Source organism: Saccostrea cucullata, unplaced genomic scaffold (assembly GCF_032062105.1).
Source record: "Saccostrea cucullata isolate Sc308-1 unplaced genomic scaffold, CSIRO_AGI_Scuc_v1 ctg1002, whole genome shotgun sequence".
NCBI classification, from domain to species: domain Eukaryota; kingdom Metazoa; phylum Mollusca; class Bivalvia; order Ostreida; family Ostreidae; genus Saccostrea; species Saccostrea cuccullata.
In genome coordinates, this window is record NW_026941091.1 from 58422 (window position 1) to 85754 (window position 27333).

General features: G+C 34.4%; 1 protein-coding gene and 1 long non-coding RNA gene across 3 annotated transcripts; both read left to right on the top strand.

Moving 5' to 3' along the window:
* Positions 1–34: 34 nt before the first annotated feature.
* On the top strand, positions 35–5596 carry LOC134257181 (hydroxysteroid dehydrogenase-like protein 2). 2 transcript variants are annotated; one of them, XM_062739824.1, is made up of 9 exons: positions 42–144; positions 1361–1375; positions 2466–2629; positions 2997–3210; positions 3496–3599; positions 3969–4070; positions 4411–4611; positions 4747–4956; positions 5138–5596. In XM_062739824.1, the coding sequence occupies exons 1-9, from the start codon at positions 128–130 to the stop codon at positions 5380–5382; spliced, it is 1272 nt and encodes a 423-aa protein (XP_062595808.1). In that variant the 5' UTR covers positions 42–127; the 3' UTR covers positions 5383–5596. The 2 variants fall into 2 exon arrangements, with proteins under 2 accessions (XP_062595809.1, XP_062595808.1); XM_062739825.1 differs by lacking the exon at positions 1361–1375 and having other exon boundaries at positions 35–144.
* A 17312-nt stretch (positions 5597–22908) lies between these two features.
* LOC134257182 (uncharacterized) lies at positions 22909–26781 on the top strand. The gene is made up of 4 exons (XR_009989868.1): positions 22909–23165; positions 23542–23875; positions 24181–25208; positions 25891–26781. It is a non-coding gene; the product is annotated as an uncharacterized LOC134257182 (long non-coding RNA).
* The last annotated feature ends 552 nt before the right edge of the window (positions 26782–27333 follow it).

Sequence of the window (27333 nt, forward strand, 5' to 3'; positions counted from 1 at the left end):
TTATTCGTTTTGTATAATTTCTCTTCTTAAATTTAAGCGGGTCAGCAACCGGCACTGAAAGGTGTCAAAGTCCAAAGATTCGGGGGACAAGACAAGTAAAACACCTGCAAACACAGCAAATTCCAGAATGGCTGCAAATTCAGGGTAACGTTTACATATATCTTTGATTGTGAATGACATTTATAGATATTGTATATAAATTATCAATAAAGCACTCCCCGCACGATGCCTTCTTACAGCTCGAATTATCTCAGTTTTCCCTCAGGCCTTTCTGTGATTTTTCACTGCAAACGCTTGAAATAAAAAAGACAAACTTTGCATAGATCTAGTGTAATTAAGCTTTTATGAGCCAAAGGCATAAGTGAACTTTGCGTCCATTAGTCTTCTTCATTGTCGTCTGTATATGTATTTTTTTTAATTCTTCTCCTGTATCACTGACACAGGTCCATTTTAATCCAATATTTCTGCAAAGTACTCTTAACGTGAATAAAATGTTAAAACAATTGTGGCAGTCAGACAGGTTTGATTGCCTGTGGCTAGATATCTCTGTTGGTAGTGAACTTGATTGGAGATTGAGGAGGCCTTGGTTCAAATCCCGGTCTGGTCAGTCACATTTTCCACCTCTCTGGATACATTTGGTGCTGTGTCATGCCCTGGATATGACAAGTAAAAGGCCTATATGGAGAAGAGCCTAGGTTAGTGTATTTGGGGGCCAAAGACCTTTAACTTATTAGGAAGGTGGAATGTGGCAGTCAGACAGTATGGATTGCAGATAGGACTATTTAAACTGGTAGAGCACCTGACTGGATCAGGATTCAGGGGGCCTGGTTTTGAATCCAAGTCTGGTCCATTGCATTTTTCCTCTCCTGTTACAAATTGTTAAAAATTACCAAGTTTCTTATCACTGATTAGATATAGCACAATCATGAGTTCAATAACAGAGATAAAAATCCCTGGGTTCTGATGATGTATAATAATCTTAAATACATGCAGCTTCAAATAAAAAATGGGTCCAAAGTAAATGAAATTAATCAAAGAAATGTATTGCTGGCATACGCAAATTAAGAGGCTTAATCTAATTGACTTATATTTATACCATATTTTAACACTTTTTACATTGTTTTACTCCGTTTAATGTAAATATAATAGTTTTTTTTTTCATAGTTTGTTAGAAGCAAAATATAACAGAATTAGAATATTTCATGAAAATTGAATTAATGCAAGAAATACTGGATGCAGTAAAAAGGGAATTAAGCTTCTGTTATTTATCAAAGTTACCAGTAGTTTTTAGCGTAATGTAAGGTATAATAGTATTTGAATAAACCTGATATTATAAATTGCTGCCTGGATTATTTTACAGGATACCAAACAAAGGGTAATGTAGTTTTCTAATTATCCTTTTTTACCTGTGCCCCAGCCAGTTTAAAATGCAAAGTCAATGTTCAAAAAGATCTCTTTTATATGGGACATATTATTATATATTTGACAATTAAAAAAGTCACTTGAGCCTTTGGCTCAGGTAAGCATAAAATGCATTTATGCTTAATAGATAGAAAACAAATTGTAGACCCAGGCCAATTTTAAAATATTGTTTGCTTGCCATTTCCCAACTTAAGGTAAAATGTTAAGGTCAGTAGGCTGGTGGGAAAAATCTTTTTTCCAGAAAATTTTAGTTTTCTTTGAATTTTTAGACAATTTAATTGAAGTTTGGGGCATAAGTAACGTTTGATCTGTTTTGAAAATATCTTACTGCCATTACATCTATTGAATTGGTCATAAGTTCCAAGAACTTAGGTACAGTCCTGTTTGTCCCCAACTTAAAATCTTGGTTACGAACTTTACTGCTTTAGACTTTTTTATGATCAAGACTTTCATATTGATGAATGCTAAGTACACCAATTCCAGACTTGTTAGGTTAAGGTCATCTTCGCTAGTCAAGTGTCTGATTCGTTTCCCTTGGTCAAATGTTTTCCTAGGGAAATGAATCAGACACTTGTCTAGCGAAGATGGGATTAGGTCAGACTTAAGATACATGATAGAGGCCAAAGGTCAAAAATAAGATTGCTATCTTAAAAGTTTGCATCAGTCGGTAATTATTGATTCACTTACCGGTAAACACATTGGTAAACCTTGTGCACATAATTGAATTTAATTAAAATATTTAAGTCAAAGATGCTATTTGCTTCCTCTTAGATCTATGTAAAAAGATTTTATAATTTCTTGTCATATGTATGGAATGGTGAGATTCACTCAGAATTTAGAACTGTTTACACATTAGCCAGTATCCACATTCCGATAGTACTGTTCCCTTCACTGTACATTTTAAAATGCTTTATTTTAAATGAATTTCATCTTCAAACTGATTTCAAGTATTAATTTACTCAAAGTGTATGTCAGAGGTTACACACAGTGTGTCTATCATATCAAAAAAAATTTTACATGTATACATGTATTAACCTTTTAAGGTTGTTGGCTGGAAAGACTCTCTTCATTACGGGAGCTAGCAGAGGTATAGGGAAGGCCATTGCTCTGAAGGCAGCACAAGATGGCGCCAACATTGTTATCGTAGCCAAGACCACCAAACCTCACCCCAAACTCCCAGGGACCATCTACACAGCCGCTAAAGAAGGTGGATATCAGATATAGCACTGATTTTTATCATGATCATTATGATATTAGGTTGAATTGTCACAAATGTACTATGTATTGTTTCGGGTTTTGTAATCATATTTGTGTCTGAATTAATGTAAATAAACTTATATCAATTTTATGTGTATATACCGCTAGAATGCACATTTTGATTTTACATTATTATACTATATGAAATATTTCATCCTATTTTGTACTTAAATTTAGGATGCCAAAGTAAAATCATGAAAAATGGATAGATACTGTATTGCTACCGATATTTGAATGTTTAGAGCATGTTTCACAAGCTAAACTTGGACTGTATTTGGTGATTTATGATTACCAGTTAATTGATTAATGATTAATAGTGGAAGATGCTGGAGGAAAGTGCTTACCATGTGCTGTGGACATCAGGAATGAAAATGACATTCAGTCAGCCATGAAGGAAGCTGCAGATAAGTTTGGGGGGATAGACATCCTGGTCAATAACGCCAGTGCCATTAGTCTGACGGGAACCGCTGCCACCGACCCCAAGAGATACGACCTCATGAATGGCATCAATGCAAGAGGGACCTACATGTGGTGAGTTACTGATGTAAGGTTTCATGGATTTGTTTTTAGCATTTTTTGTAACCTCTTTGTCAGATTGTCAGGAGCTTTTGCCTTCATTGTAGTGACTTAGTGTACTGTAAATACTTATGTTCTGACAGATTTTTTTTTTCACAGTTTCGTCTCTTTTTTGTGGAAATAAACTATAATATACTTGTGCATATTAACAAATTAATTGTGAATAAAATCCTGATTTAAAAAAACAAATTTATTTACTTTGAACTTGAAAATTACTTGGTTGATTTATCTTCCTTGCAGTTCTAAGTTTGCCCTGCCCTATCTACAGAAGTCTAGCAATCCACATATCCTCAACATTAGCCCTCCACTCAACATGAACCCACGCTGGTTCAAGGACCATGTAGGTGGGTAAACCAATTTTTATTTATTTGATTAATTTTATTTATATACTGTAAAATCACATATTTTCGTGGGGTCAACTTTTTGTGGTTTAAGTAAAAACTCTTGCTTCGTGGAGATTTGAATTCATGGATGAAGAATTGTTGAGTTGTTGTGTATTTAGAATTCATTTCGTGGTGGACATGAGTTTATGGGTCTCTTCTGACATCGAAAACAACTAAAATCAAACCCCCAACGAAAATTTGTGATTTTACAGTACATTAAGTTTCAAAGAAGCAGAATAGAACAAGATCTTGGAACTTTATTTTCATGTTTTTGTATAAATATTTGAATGATATGGAAATGCATATACTTGTATTTTACCATTTTTTTAGCATACACAATGGCCAAATATGGTATGTCCATGTGTGTCCTAGGAATGGCTGAAGAATTTAAACCACTTTCTATAGCAGTCAATGCTCTTTGGCCACGTACAGGTAATCTTTAGACATGAAATAGTGATTGATGCTAGCATTTTACATTTGTCATTTTCTATTAGATATACCAGTATACACCTCTAATGGTAAAGCATTGCTAGAATTTATTGTTGCAAGTCGTTTGACAAACTTGAAATTGCTGGCATGCTTGTATTATCAGAATAAGCTCAGCTGTTTAAATGTACTTTTATAGGCTGCTCCTACCCTCCTTTAAGAACAAATTATAGATTTTTTGAATTTTATTTTACTCATCCATTTTAATTTGGTAAAAAATTCAACTAGTAAATTTATATAATTTATCAAACAAAAACAAAGAAATTCTAAAATCTTTATATTACAGCTATTTATACTGCTGCCATGGAGATGCTGGGGGGAGGATCCGGGGTGGCAGATCAATGCAGAAAACCTGAGATCATGAGTGATGCAGCTTACGTCATCCTAACCAAGAAAAGCTCTGAATACACAGGACACTTTGCCATTGATGACGAGGTGCTGAGAAATGCAGGAGTTACTGACCTTGATCCCTACTCTTGTGTTCCTGGTAAGACTTTCATACCCTTAATTTGCATTGTGTTTGCTTTTTTTAAAAAGTCCATTTTATTGAAAATTTGAATTATGAATATGCATACATTTATCATTATTCAGGCTTTTTATTTTGGGCATATCTTTTTTGTAGGCAGCACATTACTTCCTGATTTCTTCCTTGACGGTGAAGACCCTAATGAAATCAAAAAGCAGTTGGAGAGCCAAGGTGGCAAGGCAGCATTTGGGGGTGGATCCCCATCTTCAGGGAGTGGACCAGAACAAACATTCAGTGCCATCCAGCCTCTTCTGGGTGAAGAACTTGTGTCCTCAATGAATGGAGTCTTCCAGTTCAACTTAACAGGTAAATTTTCATTCCTATTAAAAACCTATACCCACAGGATTTTTATACTCTCATGGTAAACTAAGCTGACATGTATGCAAAAAAAAGAGCATTGCTCTACTAAAGTATGCAAATTTAATTTTTATACTTTAAACTGTAGGCATTTTCCACATCTTATCTCCCTATGTTCTTTGTTTTGTAGGTAATGATGAAGGAGTATGGTTCATCGACCTTAAAACAGGATCAGGCAACATAGGGAAGGGAGAAGCACCAGGGGGCGCTAACTGTACAATGTCACTAGACAGCGAAGATTTCGTCAAGATGTTCAAAGGAGAACTTAAGGCCGTATCTGCATTTATGTCAGGGAAATTGAAAATCCAAGGTGATATGGGACTGGCCATGAAACTAGAGAAACTGATGAATAAGATGGACAGATCAAAATTATAGGACATTTTCATTGCATAATTATAGTATCAGATGTAAAATTCATCTGTACTGTGTTGAAATTACTATTGGTATTCATTCATCTTCCTTCAAATATAATCATTAATTTAAAGACTGTGATATATAGAGATTTTTGGGTTTGAAAGGATCTTTGATGTATGACTAATGTATGTTCACTTAATGACAATGTATGTCAATAAAAGGTATTTGTCCTCCACTAACTCTTTTTTGGCTGTTAAAAGTGTACTTTTTTCTTTCAATTGAAAGATGTGTATCCAGTGATCTAGTGTAAAATACATTCAGATGTTATAATCTGGGGTTCATCTTTACCACGATCTTTATTTTTAAAACATATAATCCCCATTGTCCCCATGTAGTAACAACACCTATATACTACATATTAAGTACTTATTTTAGTAGACTAGCTGGCACTCTCCAATTTTTAGACTTTATACATCCTGATATATAAAGATAGTTATGCATGCTGGGAAATTTTTGCCACTTTCACCTGGTAGCCTCATGCTACCTCAGATCAAGGTCCTGATTTGAACAAGCTTGGATATGGATGTTTGCATATTTTTATCGGTGTGTTCCCATTTTGCCTTCATCGCAATAAAGTGCACTTCTTATAAAGATAAGCTGTAGCAATTCTCATGTAAATAAAGAAATTTACTCATTGGTCAAAGACAAGAGTTTTTTCTGGATGTTTTTGCATATCCAAACTGGTTGTTCGATTAAAAAAATGGTAATGCGTAACTTTTTCGAATAGTCTTCTCGATATAATTTTTAATTGCTAATTTCATTTCATATCAAAAAGAATGATTTTTTCATAAAATGTGAACTTAAAAAGTCCCATCTAGTCTGTTTTTTTTTTTTTAACTTTTTATCAGAACATGAAATTAAAAAAGTGTTGGTTTTTCATGTTGATTGACATTTCATTCTTGTCTAGTGCAATATAGTATAAAGTGCAGTCAAATTCTTATTAAGATAGTAGTATTAATTTTCTTGCCAATAAATAAAAATCCACTCATCAGTCAGACAAATTTTCCTTTCGTCTGCATGTTTTGTGCATAACCAAATCTTGTCAGTTGATGAAAATCATCAATATGTCACTCGTCGAAAAGTCCTTTGACACAAATAACTAATTGTGAATCTTGACTCCTATCAAATAGAACTTATATGAAAGAAAATGTGAATTAAAAACAATTCCATCATATCTTTTTTAGAAGACGGAAAAGAAATGGTGAAGATTTTCAATTATATTCATGATTTTCATGGTCTCTCGGGAGGAAGTGCTGTTGTTCACAAAACCTTGATTACATATTGCCATTGTGCACCCCTTATTTTTGTCCCCAGCTTTTGCGAAAGTGAGGAGACATTAAATCTCATTCGTCAGTCTGTCCGTCCGTCACCAAAACTTGAACCTTGCCCATAACTTTTGATTCAGTGGAGCTATGACTTTTATATTTCACATGACTGTGTATTCCTTGTGACAAGACCTTTCTTTTGGTACCACCAAATTTGACCTTTTGACCTTGACCCTGGAGTTTCATCTACTTTTACACAAAAATTCCAAACTTTTACTTTGGCCATAACTTTTAAATGGTAGGTACTAGGACTTTCATATTTCACATACATGTATTCTTTGTAGCAAAACCTTTTATTGGATACCAACAACTTTGACCTTTTGACCTTGAACTTGGGGGTTTCTGTACTTATGAAAAAACTTTAACCTTGATCATAACTTTTAATGGTAAGGGCTAGGGCTTTTATACTTCATATATATGATTCTTGTGAGAAGACCTTTCATTGAATACCAAGAACTTTGCCCCTTAGACCTTGACATTGGAGTTTCACCTACTGTTCAAAAATTTTACCTTGGCCACAACTTTTGGACAGTAGATACCAGGACTTTCATATTTCACATATGTATTTTTTTGTGGCAAGACCTTTTATTTGATGCTAACAACCTTGACTTTTTGACCTTGACCTTGGAGATTTTTTTACTTATGAAAAAACTTTAACCTTGACCATAACTTTTGAATGGTAAGGGCTAGGGCTTTCTTTCTTACTTCATCATATATGTATTCCTTTTGAAAAGACTTTTCGTTGGATAACAAGAATTTCAACACTTTGGCCTTGACCTTGGAGTTCAATGAATTTTTTTTAAATAGATGACTTATGATAGGGGGTTCATATTAGACACAAAATGTCATAAAAAAATGACATCTCACCCAAAGAGACACCAAAAGTTGGGGACCACAATTCTTTGAATTTGCTTGTATTCTTTTATTCTACTCATATTTGGGGTTTCCCATAGCAAAACATGGACACTGCCATTACATTCACATATGAGAGGTGGGGTTATCACTTAATGAGCTCATTGTTCACAGTATCTCTTAGTTTATACTAGTAGATTCATATTTTGCAAGGGAAGGCTATGAAGGAGAAAAAATTGTCCAAAATTGATAATAATATGTTGGCTGCCCCCCCCCCCCACCCCCACTTTTTTCCCCAACATGACCTTTACTATAGAAAATGTTCATTGAAAGGATGGTTGCTTACTGATTCAGCATAGGTAAAGTAAGCCCCCCCCCCCCTTTTTATCATAGTATAGTGATTTCAAGGTATTGTCGGAAGAAAATGGTCATTGAAAATAACTTGGCCTTGAAAAAGTTGCCCCCCCCCCCCCACACACAAAATAGGATTTTCGAGTTTGGGCAACTTTAAATTTTCCTTTTTTTTTTTTTTGGCTTGACAACTTTTTCAGGTAAGTAAAAAAAATTTCTCTGGTTGCCCCCCACCCCCACTTTCAAAAACGATGCTACGTGCCTGGTGGCATTGTGGCTTACTGATTCAGCATAGGTAAAGTAAGCATAGCCACAATTAACCGATGTAAAAGAAATGGTTGCACTAAGCAAGGGTTATCAGCAAATTTATCTAGGCTTATGAGAAAGGTTAAAATGAGACGCTTACAGTAAAAAGTACATATGTATATAGAATTGCATTCGTTCAAATGAAGTATCAAAGTAAAATTATGTCATAGTTGAGCTTCTACCTCTCACTTTCATATTTGGCATTATAGATATTTTTCTCTTCCTGTTTGCCCATCTGTTTATATAATTATTTTTCTCAGTCCCTCTCTTTTTCATTTGAACTGTTTTAGAATCGACACATTTGGTCACATACATGTATGTACATCGCTGGCTACTTGTCAACTTTCCTTACTTATGCAGCAATATACGTTCATCATCTCCATACGGAGTTTATATCTCTCTGTTGATTCCATAGGCAAGGGCATGCTCTACGTATGTACACTCTAAAACGAGGTAAGATATATGGACAAACAAATTGATGAAACAAGAATGTCAGCAGTCTCGTTTAAAGTCACCATTTTGTAAATTCTATAGTCCATACAATGACCTTGTCAGCAAATGATGATCGATTTACGTTTTATTTTTCATACTGATTTTTAGACAATTATCTATACAATTGACGATGGATTTTTCCGCTATTTTCCGATCATGAAAAGAACGTCACCGGCTGATCGGTCAGCTGATCGGTCAGCAGGGAATGCTCTCTCCTCTATGAGACCCGATCCTACCTCTGATGTTTCGGAGGTTCCTGTTTGCTCTCATGGTTTTTGAGCTTGAATACTGTTCGGTATCTCCAGATATTGCATCTTAAGCTTATGTATTATACATGTATTATTGTGGTCATATTATGATTTATAGATTTAACCAACCTTGAAGTATGTTAATCGAGCACGGATTTTTGTCGTAAGGTGGGTAAATCATCGTATTGACCTAAAAAAAAAAAAAACAATGTTCTTATATTAACTGACACAAATCTTTCTTGATTTTTTACATTGGCGAAGACACTAACCAAATGCAATGAAAAATATTGTGATAATAAACACAAAATGTATTAATTTGGAATTTCTTAATCCATTTAATAGATGAAACATTACTGTAAGTTATACTTCGGGATTTTTGATCGTTTACCATTTCAATACTGTGCAGAAGACAGAGCAGGCATATTGAAACATAATTTCAATATTTTAATTAAGATAGTTTGTAATAACGCCGATGTAAAATTTAATAAATAAAATTAATACTTTAAAAACAATTTATAAGATTTTAACCCCTCTTTGTGAGAAAAATTTCGAATCATATGCGTGTGCTTAAAAGATTCAAACAAAAATTTCAAAATATTAATAATAAAGCGTCCGAATAATCCAAATAATGACATCATATTATAACTGTTTCTTTTTAGAACAAGAGGCACGTGGGCCTTATAGGTCACCTGAGCATTATGCAACAACTTTCCAGTGATTGAATTTGATTCATGTTTTAAGCCAGATGCTATGGCATTCACAATTTTGAAAGAGGCATCATTGATCATCATAACTATACACTTAGCAGTTGCTTAGTTTGGTATACTTAATACCCATAGACAAGGCAGAGGAACAAAAAATACATTTCAACTAATTAGTAATATTCAGCAATAATCAGTAGTGCCCCTACTACACATGAACTCCTGACCCTTAGGCCTAGATCCACACATTGCACAATTTTTGAAAAGGCATCATTGTTTTTCAAAAATATTTGATTAATACCAAGGAGCAGAATTCAAACAATTCATTCATTTTCAGTCTATAAGTACAGCCCCCCCCCCCCTATGGTACCCCTGACCCTGGGTCCTTGAAATTCACAATTCTGGAAGCTAACGGTCCTTGTTTGTAACTATATAGGTAATTCAACTGCTTAAAAGCCAGGAGCAGAAAAGAAATTTTTCAAAGATTTTATGTATTTCACTATAATTAATAGAGCCCCCCTAACACCAGAACCCTGACCCTAGGGCCCTAAAATTCACAATTGTGGTAGAGGCACTCTTGCTCCTCTTGCTCATTATAACTATATATTTAGTTAGTTTATTTAATACCAAGGAGCAGAGAAAAAGATTTTCAAAGAATTCATGAATTTTCACTACATTATCAATAGAGCCCCCCCCCCCCCCAACACAAGAACCCCTGACCCTGAGGTCCTAAAATTCACAATTTTGGCAGAGACACTCATGCTCATTATAACTATGCACTTAGTTAGTTTATTTATTACCTAGAAGCAAAGAAGAAGATTTTCAAAGAATTCATGTATTTTCACTATATAATCAATAGCCCCCCCCCCCCCCCCCCGAACACAAGAACCTCTGACCCTGGGGCTGTAAAATTCCCAATTTTGGTAGAGGCACTCTTGCTCATTATAACTATGCACTTAGTTAGTTTATTTAATACCTAGGAGCAAAGAAGAAGATTTTCGAAGAATTCATGTATTTTCACTATATAATAAATAGAGCCCCCCCCCCTCCAACACCAGAACCCCTGACCTTGAGGTCCAAAAAATCACAATTTTGGTAAAGGAACTCTTACTCATCATAACTATGCACTTACTTAATCTATTGAATAACCGGGAGCAGAGAAGAAGATTTTCAAAGAATTCATGTATTTTTACTCTATAATCAATACAGCCCCCCCCCCCAACACAAGAAGCCCTGACCCTGGGGCTTTAAAATTCCCAATTTACGTAAGGGCACTCTTGCTCGTTATAAATATGCACTTCGATAGTTTAATTAATACCCAGGAGTAGAGAAGAAGACTTTCAAAGAATTCATGTATTTTCACTATATTATCAATAGAGCCCAGCACTAACAGCAGAATCCCTGACCCTGGGGCCATAAAATTAACAATTTTGGTAGATGCACTCTTGCTCATTATAACTATGTAAGTAGTTTGTTTATTTAATGACCGGGAGCAGAGAAGAAGATTTTCAAAGAAATATATAACTTATATCACTATATACTTATTTAGCCCCGCCCTAGCACTAGAACCCCTGACCCCAGGGCCATGAATTTCACAATTTTGGTAGAGGACTCAATGCTGATTACAAGCATGCAAACAGTTTGACTGATTGATGTCCAGGAGTAAAGAAGAAGATTTTTAAAGATTGCATTAATTTTAGTGGTTTTGGCCCCACCCCTCAGGCCCCAGGGGTGCAGGGATCATGGAATTCACAATTTTTGTTCCCCTTCACCCATAGATGCTTTGTGCCAAATTTGGTTGAAATTGGTTGAGTAGTTGCAGAGAAGAAGCTTAAAATGTTCAACTGTTAACGCACGACGCACAACGCACGACGCACGACGACGGACGAAAATAGATAGCAATAGGTCACCTGAGTTTACTCAGGTGACCTAATAAATACAAGAAGAGAGGTAAAATTTGTGGAGGCTCCGATACATTTTAACAGGTTTGTGAAAGTATTTCACTTTGTTGAGGGTTGGGGGAGGGTTGTCGTGATTTGGATATAGTTTAAGTAAGGTTAGTCTTCTTTCGAATGATTCCTGAGGCTTGATCAACAGACCGAGCATTGACGATTATTTCTATTGCAGGAATAACGAATTTTGACTAACACTCGCTCCTAACAGGACTCTGGTGAACGAGATAGAGCATTATTCACTGTTGGGGTCAGTTTATGCTATAAATAGAATATGTCGGTTGACGAGACTAGTTTTTCATTGGATGCACTTTGATCTCTCGATCTTTAGTCACGTGTTCATTTTGGTGGGATTTTTCTGTTGATCTTTTGTTCATAAGTCGCCATACTGGATGTGAGTGTGATATGTTTCCGTTGAATCACTTGTCGTGTTTTAAAGTTGACTTGGATTTTTGAATTCTTACACCGGGTGAGTTGTCTTGTAATGAATGCATTTTGTTCCATTTTGTAGCGCAAGTTTGATTTTGTTTGTACCAAACTTGTAAAATTGACTTTATCAGGACTGTGAACACAGGACAGTTGGGCAAATGATCAAAGATTTTTCCTTGTTTATCAGATGTACGTCCTGGACGATATGGTGAAATTGGAAATGCCCAGTTGACGGTATCTCTTCATTCGAGCAGCGGTCTTTCTGCAGTCATCGGCAGGTAAGATCACGTGACAGTTACAAATTGACATCATTAAACAAAAAAAAAACAAGTTATAAAACCTTCTCACATATTTCTGCTTAAAAACCCCTCATTTGAAGGTCTATATGTTCTGTTTGAGCTGATTCAATATCTGTAGTCTGATTATTATTCAAATCATATTTCTAAGTTCTATGTATGCTGAAAAGGCTGATATTGCCAGCATCAATTTAACAAGGCGTAACTATTTTTACTAGGGTGCTGTTTAGACCCTGTGTTCATTAAGAACTGGGCCCCTACAGAAAAGAGCCCAAAGATTGAGATGTCAAATGCAAAGGTCAAACTCTTTCCTTTTATTATTGGAAATTTGAATACTGATTATTACTTCAAATCATATTTCTAAGTTCTATGTATGCTGAAAAGGATGATATTGCCAGCATCAATGTCTTATAATATCTATCAAACACTACACTAGATAAAGGTCTCCATTTCACTGAATAAATCTCCATTTCTTTAAAAGACAAGGCTTTCTGGAATACTGAGTCATTTGACTCATTTATCACACATTGCCTGTCCCTGTCCTTTAGCCTTGTTACTTAAGCCTTCTGATAAGCATCCTAGAAAGCTTCTATTCTTTTGGAAAATTCATTTCAGCAATATTGGTAACATGAATTGAAAAAATTAATTCAGCACTGAGTGGATAAGTTTAGTCCATTTAAAAAAATATTCAAATAATGACAACCATGTTTATAGCACAATTTATCATTGAAAGACCAAGTTTTCCCTGACTTTTTCAGATGGAACAAAAATGCAGGATTTGATGTTTAAAATGATATATATATATTATTGTAATAGAAGTATGATAGTTAAGAAAAATAATAAGATATAAATGTAACATATATTATGAAACACCCTGTATATCAGCAAAATTATTGGGGGTGGCTTAATTTCCTATATGGTCATGAAGATAGCAAAGAGTACACTATGATCAGGCAAAAGAATCAATTACAGAGGTCTGTTACAATGTCAATTACTAGATTTGACCACATACATTGAATTCTATAGCTATATTTTTCTCTGGTTTATCTAAAATAGGTTGATTTAGCAATTAATATATTTGCCCATGCATGTTCATGTAAAAAAAATTGTATCAGGCAACATCAATTTAAAGCAATATGAGCTGCAACTCTGATGTCGAAAATTTTTGTTGCATAATTGTAATTAACTATTTCAAGGACAAAGAAAAAGAATATTCATAAACTTTTGTTATACTCATACAATTTATTTGCAATCTGAAGCACTTTTTATAAGCTGTGATAGAAGCAACATATTACATTATTGATGTCCTATACAACATTGATTTCTTGCAAGTCCATATGAAAACATATATATTTATTTGAAATTTTTTTGAATGTATATTTTTTTCAAAACATAAATTAAACATGTCATTGGTCAATAATATCATTTAAAATATTTTTGATTTTTCCTGAAAACATATAAACTAAATAAAAACTTTAGGGTCAAAAACGAAATAAATACTTTAAGGTCCAGTGCAAAAAAATAGGGTAGGTCGGGGAGCAGCAAACAAGACTATTTTTATTTTTGGCATTATGACTTTGTTCTAGTCTAATTCATCATAAAGTTTAAATTATAAAAACATTTATTATAGTATTAACACATTTGAACAGCTAAATAACATGGTCAAAAATGCAGCTCATTTTGCTTTAAGGAAAGTCCATACTTTTACAGATCTGGTTTTAATTTTACACACCAATAAAAAAAATTTAATTATCATTTCTTTACAGAATTAAATAATATATTTTTGGATGATTGATTATGATAATCATGTAGCAGGTATATATTTGTTTATTATAGTGTCATACAAGCATTTGATTTACATTTGATATGTACATTTGATGTTATGGAAATTTAACACTTTGTACTCTATTCATAGGATCTATATGTCATTAAGTAGAAACAAAGACACATGATTCTTAATTGCCTTTATGGACATAAAGCTTTTTAATGTTTAAAAAAAAACAAACTAGAGATCTATTTTCGTTGATTTTAAGCATGTTTCTCCTTCTGAAATTTTACTTTTTAAAATTTTTGCAAAGAATGATTGAAAAATTTCATATTCCGAAATAGTGGGTATGTGTGTTCAAAAGGCTGTTTTGTTAATTTTTTTCTGGTCAACAATAATAAAATATGTGTTTTTGTTAACCTTAGATATTATACAATTATTGTTGTTTTTTTTGAGATCAGTACAATGATTTAGCCATCTGAGGAGTACAATTTTCACCGAGCCAGAAGGGCAAGGTGAATATTATACTTCGAAGATGGCTGAATCATTGTATTGATCGAAAACCCCCCAGCAATAATTGTTTTATTATATGATTCACTGATAATATGATACATCTCATTACTTGTTTAAAACTTGCATTTAAAAAAAAGTCCTGGCCAAATACTAGAGAGAAACAGAATTAAAATGTGAATAAACGTTACCAGTTGTATCAATTTGAAATGGTTTTCTTATATCAATTTTAGATGTCATGAAAAAAAATAATATAATGTCAGTATTTTTATAGGATAAATTTTTAAAGAAAGGAGTATTATCAGGGAAAACTGACTGCCAAAAAGTAAAAAACATGTTGTTCAGTAAAAGTGTTGGAGGGGGGGGGGGGTCCCTGCATCCCCTCTTACCACCCTCACCCTTAAATATATGTATTCGCTTATTTTTTTTTTTTCACATGAAAAAAAATCACAGTTGTATAAATAGCTTTCCAAAACAATTTATATCAATTTGGAATTTCCCAATCTATTTTTAGATCAATGTAGAGGAAATAAATCCTTGTATTGACATAGAACATCACGTGCAGGTCAATACAATGTAATAATTTTCTATCATAGTTGGATCTCAGCCAATTAGAGAGATGGAAATTATTCAATCATATAATAAAATTCTTTATAGGTTTAAAGAAAAGAATTGTACACAAACAATTTAAATTTTGAGGTTTATAAAAAAAGATATTTTCAAATATTCTCCTGGAAAATCAATTATTTTTTATTTTCACAAGTTTTAACATGAATTTGAAGTGATTTGGTGCCTAATGGGAAATAAAATATGATATTAAACTTCTTTATGTTCAATTTTGGCAACAAGATTGCCACTTCTCCCAAGTATTAAGAATAAAGTTAAAAAATTGTGAAAGCAAATGAAAAGATGTGTCAATCAAGCCCACCAAAAAATTGGAAGTTTTAGTAACTTTTAAATGAAATAAGATTTTTAATTTATTTTTGTGTGAAATGCTATTAAAATATGTAAGTCGTAATATTACAATGTATGTAATTATATACAGAAAATATTAACTTCAAACCTCTGTCCATGCACCTTTAACATTAGACATAATGACATGAACTTTGACTTTGCCATAACAAATATAATTGTCTATCGTCAACATATTGCGTAAGCGGCCATTTTTTTTGTGTTTATGACCTTTAAGTGGGGCTTCAAAATAGATGTGCATCCCTAACCCGACCTTTTTTTTAAATTTGAATTTATGCTCAATTTTTTTTCAAATGGTCATCTGGACCGACATTTTTTTAAATGCTATTGGTCCAGAGAAATTTTTAACTGCTTTGCCTACCGGACTAGCTTCGGGAGCTGAATCTGACCTACTTTTTCAGATGAGTGAACATGTCAATGTTTTGGTACAGATCTCATTTCTAAGTAACTATGAGACCTATGATGACCAAACTTGCATGGATGATACATCTTAGTATGCACACTTTAGATGCTGGATCTGACCTACATTTTCTGGATGAGTGAACAGGTTAATGTTTTGGTTCATGTCCCATTTCCAAGTAACTCTAGGACTCAAACTTTACTGCACTAAGGTTGATAGACTTAAATTGCTTCGGATGCTGGATCCCACATACATTTTCCAGATAATGGACCAGGCAAAATTAATTAAGTAATGGGTGCAAGTTTATCTTGATGGGTGCCTAGTTTTAAGTTTTTGGATAAGTCTATTTCTAAGCAACTGCAAGCCGTATCAGATCAAAATTGCATAAATTTTGCATTTTGGGATGTAACTTGCGGGACTTTGCCTTACTTAAAGACAGCTTTCATTGAGGTGAACTTTAATCTCTGATTACCTATTAGTATGTTTTCATCTCCTTCCCAATTCTCTAACAAAGTGTTTCCTTTGTTAATTTGTTTGTTTGCCTTTTTTTACCTTATTCCTTCTTCTCAATTTCCCAGCACTTGGAACAGCATGCAAACAACACTGAAATGGATTTCTTTGTTCTTTCTATGCGGAGACTTCATTGTTGGAGATGGTATACCAAAGACTTGGAGGAGGCTAGGCATATAGGACAGCATGCCAACAACACTAGAGTGGAGGTATTGCTAATTCGTTAAGGAAAAGAAGAGGTGAGTTGGTTTCATTATCATTTTTGCATTCTTACTAATTAGTACTAACATTTCCCTCCCCTCCCTCACTCTCAACACATATTTTGAAGTAATAGTTTTTTCCTTTTCTTTTTGTTCTGTTGTTTTTTCTTTGTCTAATCTTCTCTGTTCTCTCTTTGCCGGGACTTCATCGTTGGAGATTGTGCACATGCAGGCTGCTAGCTCTTCATCGTTGGAGGAGGCTGGGCATATTGGATTGGAACAGCATGCCAACAACGCTGGAATGGAGGTATTGCTTAGTTGTTAAGGAAAAGAAGAGGTGAGTTGGTTTCATTATCATTTTTGCACTCTTACTAATTAGTACTAACATTTCCCTCCTCTCCCCCACTCTCAACACATTTTTATAGTAGTTCCTTCTTTTTGTATTTTGTTCTGTTGTTTTTTCTTTGTCTAATCTTCTCTGTTCTCTCTTTGCCGGGACTTCATCGTTGGACATCGTTGGAGATCTGGCACTCTTCATCGTTGGAGGAGGCTGGGCATATTGGATTGGAACAGCATGCCAACAACGCTGGAATGGAGGTATTGCTTAGTTGTTAAGGAAAAGCAGAGGTGAGTTGGTTTCATTATCATTTTTGTACTCTTACTAATTAGTACTTACATTTCCCTCCCCTTCCCTTCTCGACACATTTTTTGTAGTAGTTCTTTCTTTTTATTTTTTGTTCTGTTGTTTTTTCTTTGTCTAATCTTCTCTGTTCTCTCTTTGCCGGAATGTCATCGTTGGAGATGGTGCACATCGTTGGAGGAGGCTGGGCATATTGGATTGGAACAGCATGCCAACAACGCTGGAATGGAGGTATTGCTTAGTTGTTAAGGAAAAGCAGAGGTGAGTTGGTTTCATTATCATTTTTGCACTCTTACTAATTAGTACTAACATTTCCCTCCCCTCCCCCACTCTCAACACATTTTTTGTAGTAGTTTTTTCTTTTTGTATTTTGTTCTGTTGTTTTTTCTTTGTCTAATCTTCTCTGTTCTCTCTTTGCCGGAATGTCATCGTTGGAGATGGTGCACATCGTTGGAGGAGGCTGGGCACATTGGATTGGAACAGCATGCCAACAACGCTGGAATGGAGGTATTGCTTAGTTGTTAAGGAAAAGCAGAGGTGAGTTGGTTTCATTATCATTTTTGCACTCTTACTAATTAGTACTAACATTTCCCTCCCCTCCCCCACTCTCAACACATTTTTGTAGTAGTTCTTTCCTTTTGTTTTTTGTTCTGTTGTTTTTTCTTTGTCTAATCTTCTCTGTTCTCTCTTTGCCGGAATGTCATCGTTGGAGATGGTGCACATCGTTGGAGGAGGCTGGGCATATTGGATTGGAACAGCATGCCAACAACGCTGGAATGGAGGTATTGCTTAGTTGTTAAGGAAAAGCAGAGGTGAGTTGGTTTCATTATCATTTTTGTACTCTTACTAATTAGTACTAACATTTCCCTCCCCTTCCCCTCTCAACACATTTTTTGTAGTAGTTCTTTCTTTTTGTTTTTTGTTCTGTTGTTTTTTCTTTGTCTAATCTTCTCTGTTCTCTCTTTGCCGGAATGTCATCGTTGGAGATGGTGCACATCGTTGGAGGAGGCTGGGCATATTGGATTGGAACAGCATGCCAACAACGCTGGAATGGAGGTATTGCTTAGTTGTTAAGGAAAAGCAGAGGTGAGTTGGTTTCATTATCATTTTTGTACTCTTACTAATTAGTACTAACATTTCCCTCCCCTTCCCCTCTCAACACATTTTTTGTAGTAGTTCTTTCTTTTTGTTTTTTTGTTCTGTTGTTTTTTCTTTGTCTAATCTTCTCTGTTCTCTCTTTGCCGGAATGTCATCGTTGGAGATGGTGCACATCGTTGGAGGAGGCTGGGCATATTGGATTGGAACAGCATGCCAACAACGCTGGAACGGAGGTATTGCTTAGTTGTTAAGGAAAAGCAGAGGTGAGTTGGTTTCATTATCATTTTTGTACTCTTACTAATTAGTACTAACATTTCCCTCCCCTTCCCCTCTCAACACATTTTTTGTAGTAGTTCTTTCTTTTTGTTTTTTGTTGTTTTTTCTTTGTCTAATCTTCTCTGTTCTCTCTTTGCCGGAATGTCATCGTTGGAGATGGTGCACATCGTTGGAGGAGGCTGGGCACATTGGATTGGAACAGCATGCCAACAACGCTGGAATGGAGGTATTGCTTAGTTGTTAAGGAAAAGCAGAGGTGAGTTGGTTTCATTATCATTTTTGTACTCTTACTAATTAGTACTAACATTTCCCTCCCCTTCCCTTCTCGACACATTTTTTGTAGTAGTTCTTTCTTTTTATTTTTTGTTCTGTTGTTTTTTCTTTGTCTAATCTTCTCTGTTCTCTCTTTGCCGGAATGTCATCGTTGGAGATGGTGCACATCGTTGGAGGAGGCTGGGCATATTGGATTGGAACAGCATGCCAACAACGCTGGAACGGAGGTATTGCTTAGTTGTTAAGGAAAAGCAGAGGTGAGTTGGTTTCATTATCATTTTTGTACTCTTACTAATTAGTACTAACATTTCCCTCCCCTTCCCCTCTCAACACATTTTTTGTAGTAGTTCTTTCTTTTTGTTTTTTGTTCTGTTGTTTTTTCTTTGTCTAATCTTCTCTGTTCTCTCTTTGCCGGAATGTCATCGTTGGAGATGGTGCACATCGTTGGAGGAGGCTGGGCATATTGGATTGGAACAGCATGCCAACAACGCTGGAACGGAGGTATTGCTTAGTTGTTAAGGAAAAGCAGAGGTGAGTTGGTTTCATTATCATTTTTGTACTCTTACTAATTAGTACTAACATTTCCCTCCCCTCCCCTACTCTCAACACATTTTTGTAGTAGTTCTTTCTTTTTTTTTTGCTCTGTTGGTTTTTCTTTGTCTAATCTTCTCTGTTCTCTCTTTGCCGGAATGTCATCGTTGGAGATGGTACACATCGTTGGAGGAGGCTGGGCACATTGGATTGGAACAGCATGCCAACAACGCTGGAATGGAGGTATTGCTTAGTTGTTAAGGAAAAGCAGAGGTGAGTTGGTTTCATTATCATTTTTGTACTCTTACTAATTAGTACTAACATTTCCCTCCCCTCCCCCACTCTCAACACATTTTTTGTAGTAGTTCTTTCTTTCTGTGTTTTTGTTCTGTTGTTTTTTCTTTGTCTAATCTTCTCTGTTCTCTCTTTGCCGGAATGTCATCGTTGGAGATGGTGCACATCGTTGGAGGAGGCTGGGCACATTGGATTGGAACAGCATGCCAACAACGCTGGAACGGAGGTATTGCTTAGTTGTTAAGGAAAAGCAGAGGTGAGTTGGTTTCATTATCATTTTTGTACTCTTACTAATTAGTACTAACATTTCCCTCCCCTTCCCACTCTCAACACATTTTTTGTAGTAGTTCTTTCTTTTTTATTTTTTTGTTGTTTTTTCTTTGTCTAATCTTCTCTGTTCTCTCTTTGCCGGAATGTCATCGTTGGAGATGGTGCACATCGTTGGAGGAGGCTGGGCACGTTGGATTGGAACAGCATGCCAACAACGCTGGAGTGGAGGTTTTTTTTCTATTTCTTTGATGTTAGGTCTCTTTGTTATTTTAGCTCTTACTTTTTGGTTTATATTTTGTTTTCTTTGTTAGTATTTGTTGTTATTTGTTCGTTAGGTTTTATTATAATTGTTGTTTGTTTATTGAGTTGTTTTAATAGTTTTTTGTTTGTGAGGGTTGTAAAAGTTGTTAATTTTCATGTTTTATTTGTTAATTGTTACACTATGTTTTTAATGTTTTTATTACTTGACATTGTTATGAGTTTCAATTATTTGTTATTGAGGCAGTCTTGAGTTTTACTTGTTAGGAGCTTAAGTTATTTGCTTTTGTTGTGCTTTTTAATTATTTGTTATTGTTATGAGTGTTAGTTAGTTGTTATTGTTATGAGTTTTATTTAGTTGGTGCAAGTTATTTGTAATAGTTATGAGTTTTAGTTATTTGCTTTAGTTGAGATTTTTAATTATTTGTTATAATAGTTATGAATTTTTGTTAATTATTATTGTTGTTTTAGTTGTTAGGAGCTTAAGTGCTGTTGTTTGTGATTTATTATTTGTTTTTGTTATGAGTGTTAGTTAGTTGTTATTGTTATGAGCTTTAATTAGTTGTTATGAGTTTAGTTATTTGTTATAGTTATGTGTTTTAGTTATTTGCTTTAGTTGAGATTTTTAATTATTTGTTATAATAGTTATGAATTTTTGTTAATTATTATTGTTGTGATTTTTATTTGTTATTGCATTTATTATTCCTAAGAATATGTCTAATGTTCATTGTTGCATTGTGCATTAGCATCAACATTAGACATGTTGGATAAGGAGGAAACAGTGTGTTTCACCCAAAGCACCTGTCTTATTGAGGGCCTTATTACAGTAAAACTCGGTTATAACGAAGTCACTGGGGCCTATGACATTACTTCGCTATATCCATAATTTGTTATATCCGTGTAATGATTTTAGTAAAATTTATATAGCTAGGGACTGAATATAATTTCACTATTATCTATGAATTCATAATATCTGTGTTTGTACCAAACAAGTTTTACTCAGTATCTATTATTTCAGGTCTATTTTAAAATTTTGTTAGTATTTTTTAGTTGGATAATTCACTAAAGAAGAAGAGAAATAAGCCAAATTCTAAACCATCATCTATAAGGTAAGATAGAAAATATTGAATTGATAATAGTTGAAAAATACAGTAAAACTTGGATAAAACGAAGTTACGGGGACCTATAAAATTACTTCACTATATCCATAATTCGTTATATCTGTATAAGGAATTCATTAAATTTATTAAGCTCTGAGATCCAAGATAATTTTGCTATAACCGTGAATTGGCAATATCCTTGTTCGTACTAAACAAGTTTTGCTGTATATAGAAAACTGAAATGAAGTATTATTGTTAGATTATAGATTTATAATGTTCCATTTCAAATCAATAATATACAGCCAAACTTCATAGTACATGTAGTCATCTTTATACAGCAGAGATCTATCTTAGGTGGTCATTTATTTTTTTCAATGAAACATCCTATAAAACTTTATTATAAGTGGTCACTTTTATTATGCCATACATGTGATATGTACCGGCGGTACAGGAAATGTCCCTTTATTTTCGACCCCTATCACGGTGTCCCGGCGGTACAACAAAATTCACGGGAAATGAAAATGTGTACCGTATTTTGAAATGTTTACAGGAAACCGCCATTTTTCTTTCATTCCCACTCTCGCAACACCGGAAATCTCGAAGTATGCGTGACTTACTGCCCCTAATTAATGTAAACAAAACAGCATGAACGAATGTGTGAAATATTCCCGTGATAATTACACCGTAATTAGGAGATATCAAAGCATTTTGTTTAGCTGATTGCTTTTCAATAAGACAGGTTTATAAAGGATTCTTTTAAACTGTAATTTATTAAAAGTAAAGACATTTCAAAGAAAACATCATTCATAAGAATCGGAGACACTTTGTGACAGCAAAACTAAAATTCGTCCATTATTTGATCAGGCATACGTATTGTCTATTTAAATACGGATTAAGAAAAATGATTATTAGTACAATTTTAATAATAAAGCTGAATGGAAACGACCAGATTCATACAATGAAGTGTTTTTAAACACTGTACTTTTTACTAAGTTCAGCATTTAGCATAGTTTTATGCCGAAATTCAAAATTCTTCAAAAGTTCCTTGAAATGAAAAATAATTAAATCATGATACATTTTATGCAGTGGTGCACCTGAATATTGATTTGAAATTTATTATTAAAAAATAAACATCTGACACTGTATTTGGTCGATATTTTGTACTGTTTTTTGTACCGTTTTTTTGGTTAGCAATGTACAGTATTTTCACCCAAATTCCAGTATTTTAAAGGCTGCTGTACAGTATCTGGTCTAGAAATTATCACATGTATGTTATGCATTCATTTTAAACAAATCAAAGACCAAAAATTTAGGAACAGAATAAAAATGTAAATCTAAGAAATTAAGGAAATGAAATCTTAGTTGAAAGGGACTGACAAGGGTATTTTAGTGTAAAATGCATGCAGTGAAATAGAGCTGTTGATATTTTTAGCCCATGCACCCAACTGGCGTTGGTGGAAAAGCAGATGCACTCCACTTGACTTGGTGGAAACAGCAGATGCACCCAACTAGCCTTTGTGGAAACAGCAGATACACTCCACTGGGCTTGGTGGAAACAGCAGATGCACTCCACTGGACTTGGTGGAAACAGAAGATGGACCCAACAGGACATGATGGATACAACTGGAGGAGACTTGCCTGCTGATGTTGACCTTCCAGACAAGACATATCAAAGGAGATAATGACACTCATCAGGTACATGTGTATGAGAAAATAAAAAATATTATACTTTCATGTAAATTAGTTGAATCTGAGTGGTGGAGAAACATCTGTTAAAAAAACACTATTACCCACTAAATAATGAAACCATGCCCTCCAGCATAGCAACAGTCATCATTGCTTGACGACGGGTGCTATTCCCCAAAATAGCGACTGCACAGAATTTATTGATGCACGTTTCACTGTGAACTGTGGTATTTGTGAACACGGTTCACAAATACATATGTATTTGTATAAAACGTTCAGTATAATATACACTGAACTACATGCAATATTTATATATTAAAGATCATTTAATTAACCATGTCAAATTTACTAGCTGACTTTTTATTTTTAGCCTACTTAATTTTAGCTCTACTGGTCAGTGACAAGAAAGCTTGTGATCATAAACAAGGGCATGACATGGTGGAAACAGCTGGAGGAGACAGGGCCATTGGATGCTAATCTTCCAAGATGTGGAAACAGCAGATGTCCTCAACAAGACATGTGTAACAGCAGATGCACCCAACTGGACATGGATAGAAACAACTTGATGATGCATAGCTAGTACTTTCTGATCGTCCAAGATGTGGAAACAGCAAATGCGCCCAACAGTACATGGTGAAAACAGTAGATGAACCCAAAAGGACCTGATAGAAACAACTGGAGGAGGAATAGCCAAAGGATGCTGATCTCACATTTATCAGGTATGTGACATTATCATAATCATAATCTAGGATCATTTTATTAACAAAGTCAAATTAACTAGCTGGCTAAAATTTTACCTGGTCTTATTTCTTAAAGTCAGCAATAGTTGAATTTTGTTATGGTGTTCAGCTAGATAAACCATCTCTTTACACCAATATTGAATTTTTGCTTAATAATATAAAACATATATGTTTAACCACTATTGAGACAACATAACAATTATTTAAAAAGTTAATTGAGGATTTTCCTTAAAAACTTCAGTGATGTATTTTCTCCAATTATTTTCTTCTGAATTTTACTGCAGCTGCAGCCAACAGAACCTTGTGGAAACAACTGGAAATAGAAAAGCTTGATGAACCTCTTTTAAGATGGGAAAACAGTGAGTTTCAAATATGCGAAAACACCAGCTACATGCAAAAGGAATTGGTGGAAAGATGAGAAAACAGCAAATTTTTCTAAAAAGACTTAGTGAATAAAATCTTGAGGATTTATTGAGGATCTTGAGGCCATTATTAATATTGCGGCAAACTTGATGGACAATGATAATCCAATATGTGAAAACACCGGCTACATCCAAAAGGAATTGGTGGAAAGATGGGAAAACAGCAAATACTTCAAAAAAGACTTGGTGAAATAAATCTTGAGGAGGCAAGGCCATTATTAATATTGCGGCAAACTTGATGGACAATGATAATCCAATATGTGAAAACACCAGCTACACCCAAAAGGAATTGGTGGAAAGATGGGAAAACAGCAAATACTTCTAAAAAGACTTGGTGAAATAAATCTTGAGGAGGCAAGGCCATTATTTATATTGCGGCAAACTTGATGGACAATGATAATCCAATATGTGAAAACACCAGCTACACCCAAAAGGAATTGGTGGAAAGATGGGAAAACAGCAAATACATCTAGAAAGACTTGGTGAAATAAATCTTGAGGAGGCAAGGCCATTATGAATCTTGAGGCAAACTTGATGGACAATGATAATCCAATATGTGAAAACACCAGCTACACCCAAAAGGAATTGGTGGAAAGATGGGAAAACAGCAAATACTTCTAAAAAGACTTGGTGAAATGAATTTTGAGGAGGCAAGGCCATTATGAATCTTGAGGCAAACTTGATGGACAATGATATTCCAATGTGTGAAAACATCAGCTACACCCAAAAGGAACTAGTGGAAACAATAAACACAGACAAGCTTGATAACGATCTTCAAAATGTAGATGTTCCCAACAAGACTTGGTGGAAACACCTGGAGGACAATTTATGCCTGATGGATGTTGACTTTTTCACCAAGACATACCACAGTGAATGCTGATACTGATCAGGTATATGACATTATCATATTCCAAATCATCTTATTTTTTATATTAAGCAAGGACAAGGTAAATACTCAATTCACGTATTGAATACAATTTTTAATATCTGATGCTATGGGCATTCTGCCCACCATGTTCTCCCATCTTCTTTCACATTTTGTGTTGTTGTTGCATGTGCAGTGGTATTTAAGAGAATCTGCTACAGAGTAGCATAGTATAAAGAAGTTGATCCTACCGTTGTGGGTTCGAACCCCACTGTGGGACAAAAAGACCAGTCTTTTACTAAGATCAATTATAAACTGTGGTGCCATGTTAGGTGCAAAAAAAATCCCTCACTGCTATATAGCCTTAATACCAAGTATAGGTCTACATTTGTAGCCCTTCCCTGAAAAATGTTGCATTGCTATATGAGTGAAAATTTCTCAAGATGGGCTGTCTGCTGGCAGAAAATTTATTCTTGTGTAATATATACAACAGAAACAACAGCTAGCAAAAATGTTGTTTCACTAATTAATGCCAAATAGCTAAGTCACTAAACTAAGGTGTTGTGAAAATATGGTGGTCTACAGTACTGTATTGATTTCTGCTTTTTCCTAGTCTTAGAGCTCAGGTGAGCAATGTAGCATATAGGTCTCTTCTTAATTTATTTTATTTAAACCTGACAATTACCTCTTGCCTTGTTCATTTACAGAGAATCAAAGGAACTTTTAGAAGGAACATCCTTGAGATCATGTGTGTGGATGAAGAAGCAGGAATTAATTAATGATTAATCCACACCTTTAAATCACTGATGTAAATCCATTTTAGTAACAATGTTTTTTTCAAAGACTATTTAATAAAAATATAAATTTTTGTAGAGGGTGTCCGAATTATGTCAGGGTATGGGGTCGCCCATTCGGACACGTGGGTTCTCTACGGGTACTCCGTCTTCCTCCCACACTGACCCCAGCTTTCTCTTTCTTTTTCATTAGCTATATATTCATATTGTTAAGACGAAGTAGTTGAAGGCTAGTTGTAAGTAGGTTTTTACGATACCCTGGGGCATTACTGGTTGGAACTTAAGTTCCTTCACCGCCACGGCTGCCAGGCTGGCCTGGGGAGGAGAAGCTGAAAGTGACTAGTTGGAGGCTGCTTTGTCTTTTATTATCTTTTTATGATTATGCCAATGAGATAATAGTTAGTTATTGTAATTGTTTTGATGAAGTTAAATATGTTTCAGCTGATGTAATGATTGCATAATAGGACATAAGTATTCACAGAATGTGTAAATTCTGTCAGCTGTTGTAGAAAGAATAATTTGTATATACTAAGTAGTCACCTTTTCGTTATTAGCTTATAGTGAAATTGAATGCCTTATAAATACTGATGTGACTAAATATGCTGTGAAAGAAATGAATATAAAATTGTATATTGCATTTGAGAAAGTAAAATAGTGATTTGCGTCAATGACAAATGTTAAATTGCCGGTGATTTGTAAATGTTAATTTGTGATTTGTTAATGTTATATCAATTAATGATTTAAAATGTTAAATTGTGATTGTTTAATGCAATTGTAAATTGTTGATGTGAAAATGTTGTGAATTGTCGTGTTGAAATTTGAATTGTACATTTGAAATTATTTTTATCTCATTGGCAAGTTTTGTGCCAAAAAAAAAACAAGCAAAAAAAAAGAAAGAAAATTAAAACAAAAGAAAAATAAAAATAAAACAAAAAAAAAAAAAAAAAACAAAACAAAAAAAGGAAAAGAAAAGAAAAGAAAAACGAAAGAAAAAAAAAACACCAAAAAAACAATGAAAAAAAAAATTGTGAAAAAAAAACAAAAAAAGAAAAAAGTGAGAGAGAAAGAAAAAAAATGGAAAAAAAGGCACAAAACTTTTAATGCTGCCTGCTTGAATTAACATGTTATTTCAAGCAGAAGGTTCCAAGCCCTTAAAAGCAGAGGAGAAGTTTTGGTGTTTATATGTACATTACTGAATGTACATACTATGGAGTGCTAATTTAATGAACACTCAAATGATCAAACTTTTAAAAAATCATTGTAAAATATCAGTTCATCTGGTATGTACAATGCATCAATTATCTTGTCAAACAATTTCTAGCAAATAGTATCTTCAATAATCTAGCAGTGTTTTGT

Excerpts from the sequence above, each read along its gene's own strand:
- LOC134257181 (XM_062739824.1), top strand. Across the intron at positions 2,630-2,996 it reads CTACACAGCCGCTAAAGAAG|TGGAAGATGCTGGAGGAAAG; the intron begins GTGGATATCAGA and ends AATGATTAATAG. Across the intron at positions 4,957-5,137 it reads CTTCCAGTTCAACTTAACAG|GTAATGATGAAGGAGTATGG; the intron begins GTAAATTTTCAT and ends TTTGTTTTGTAG.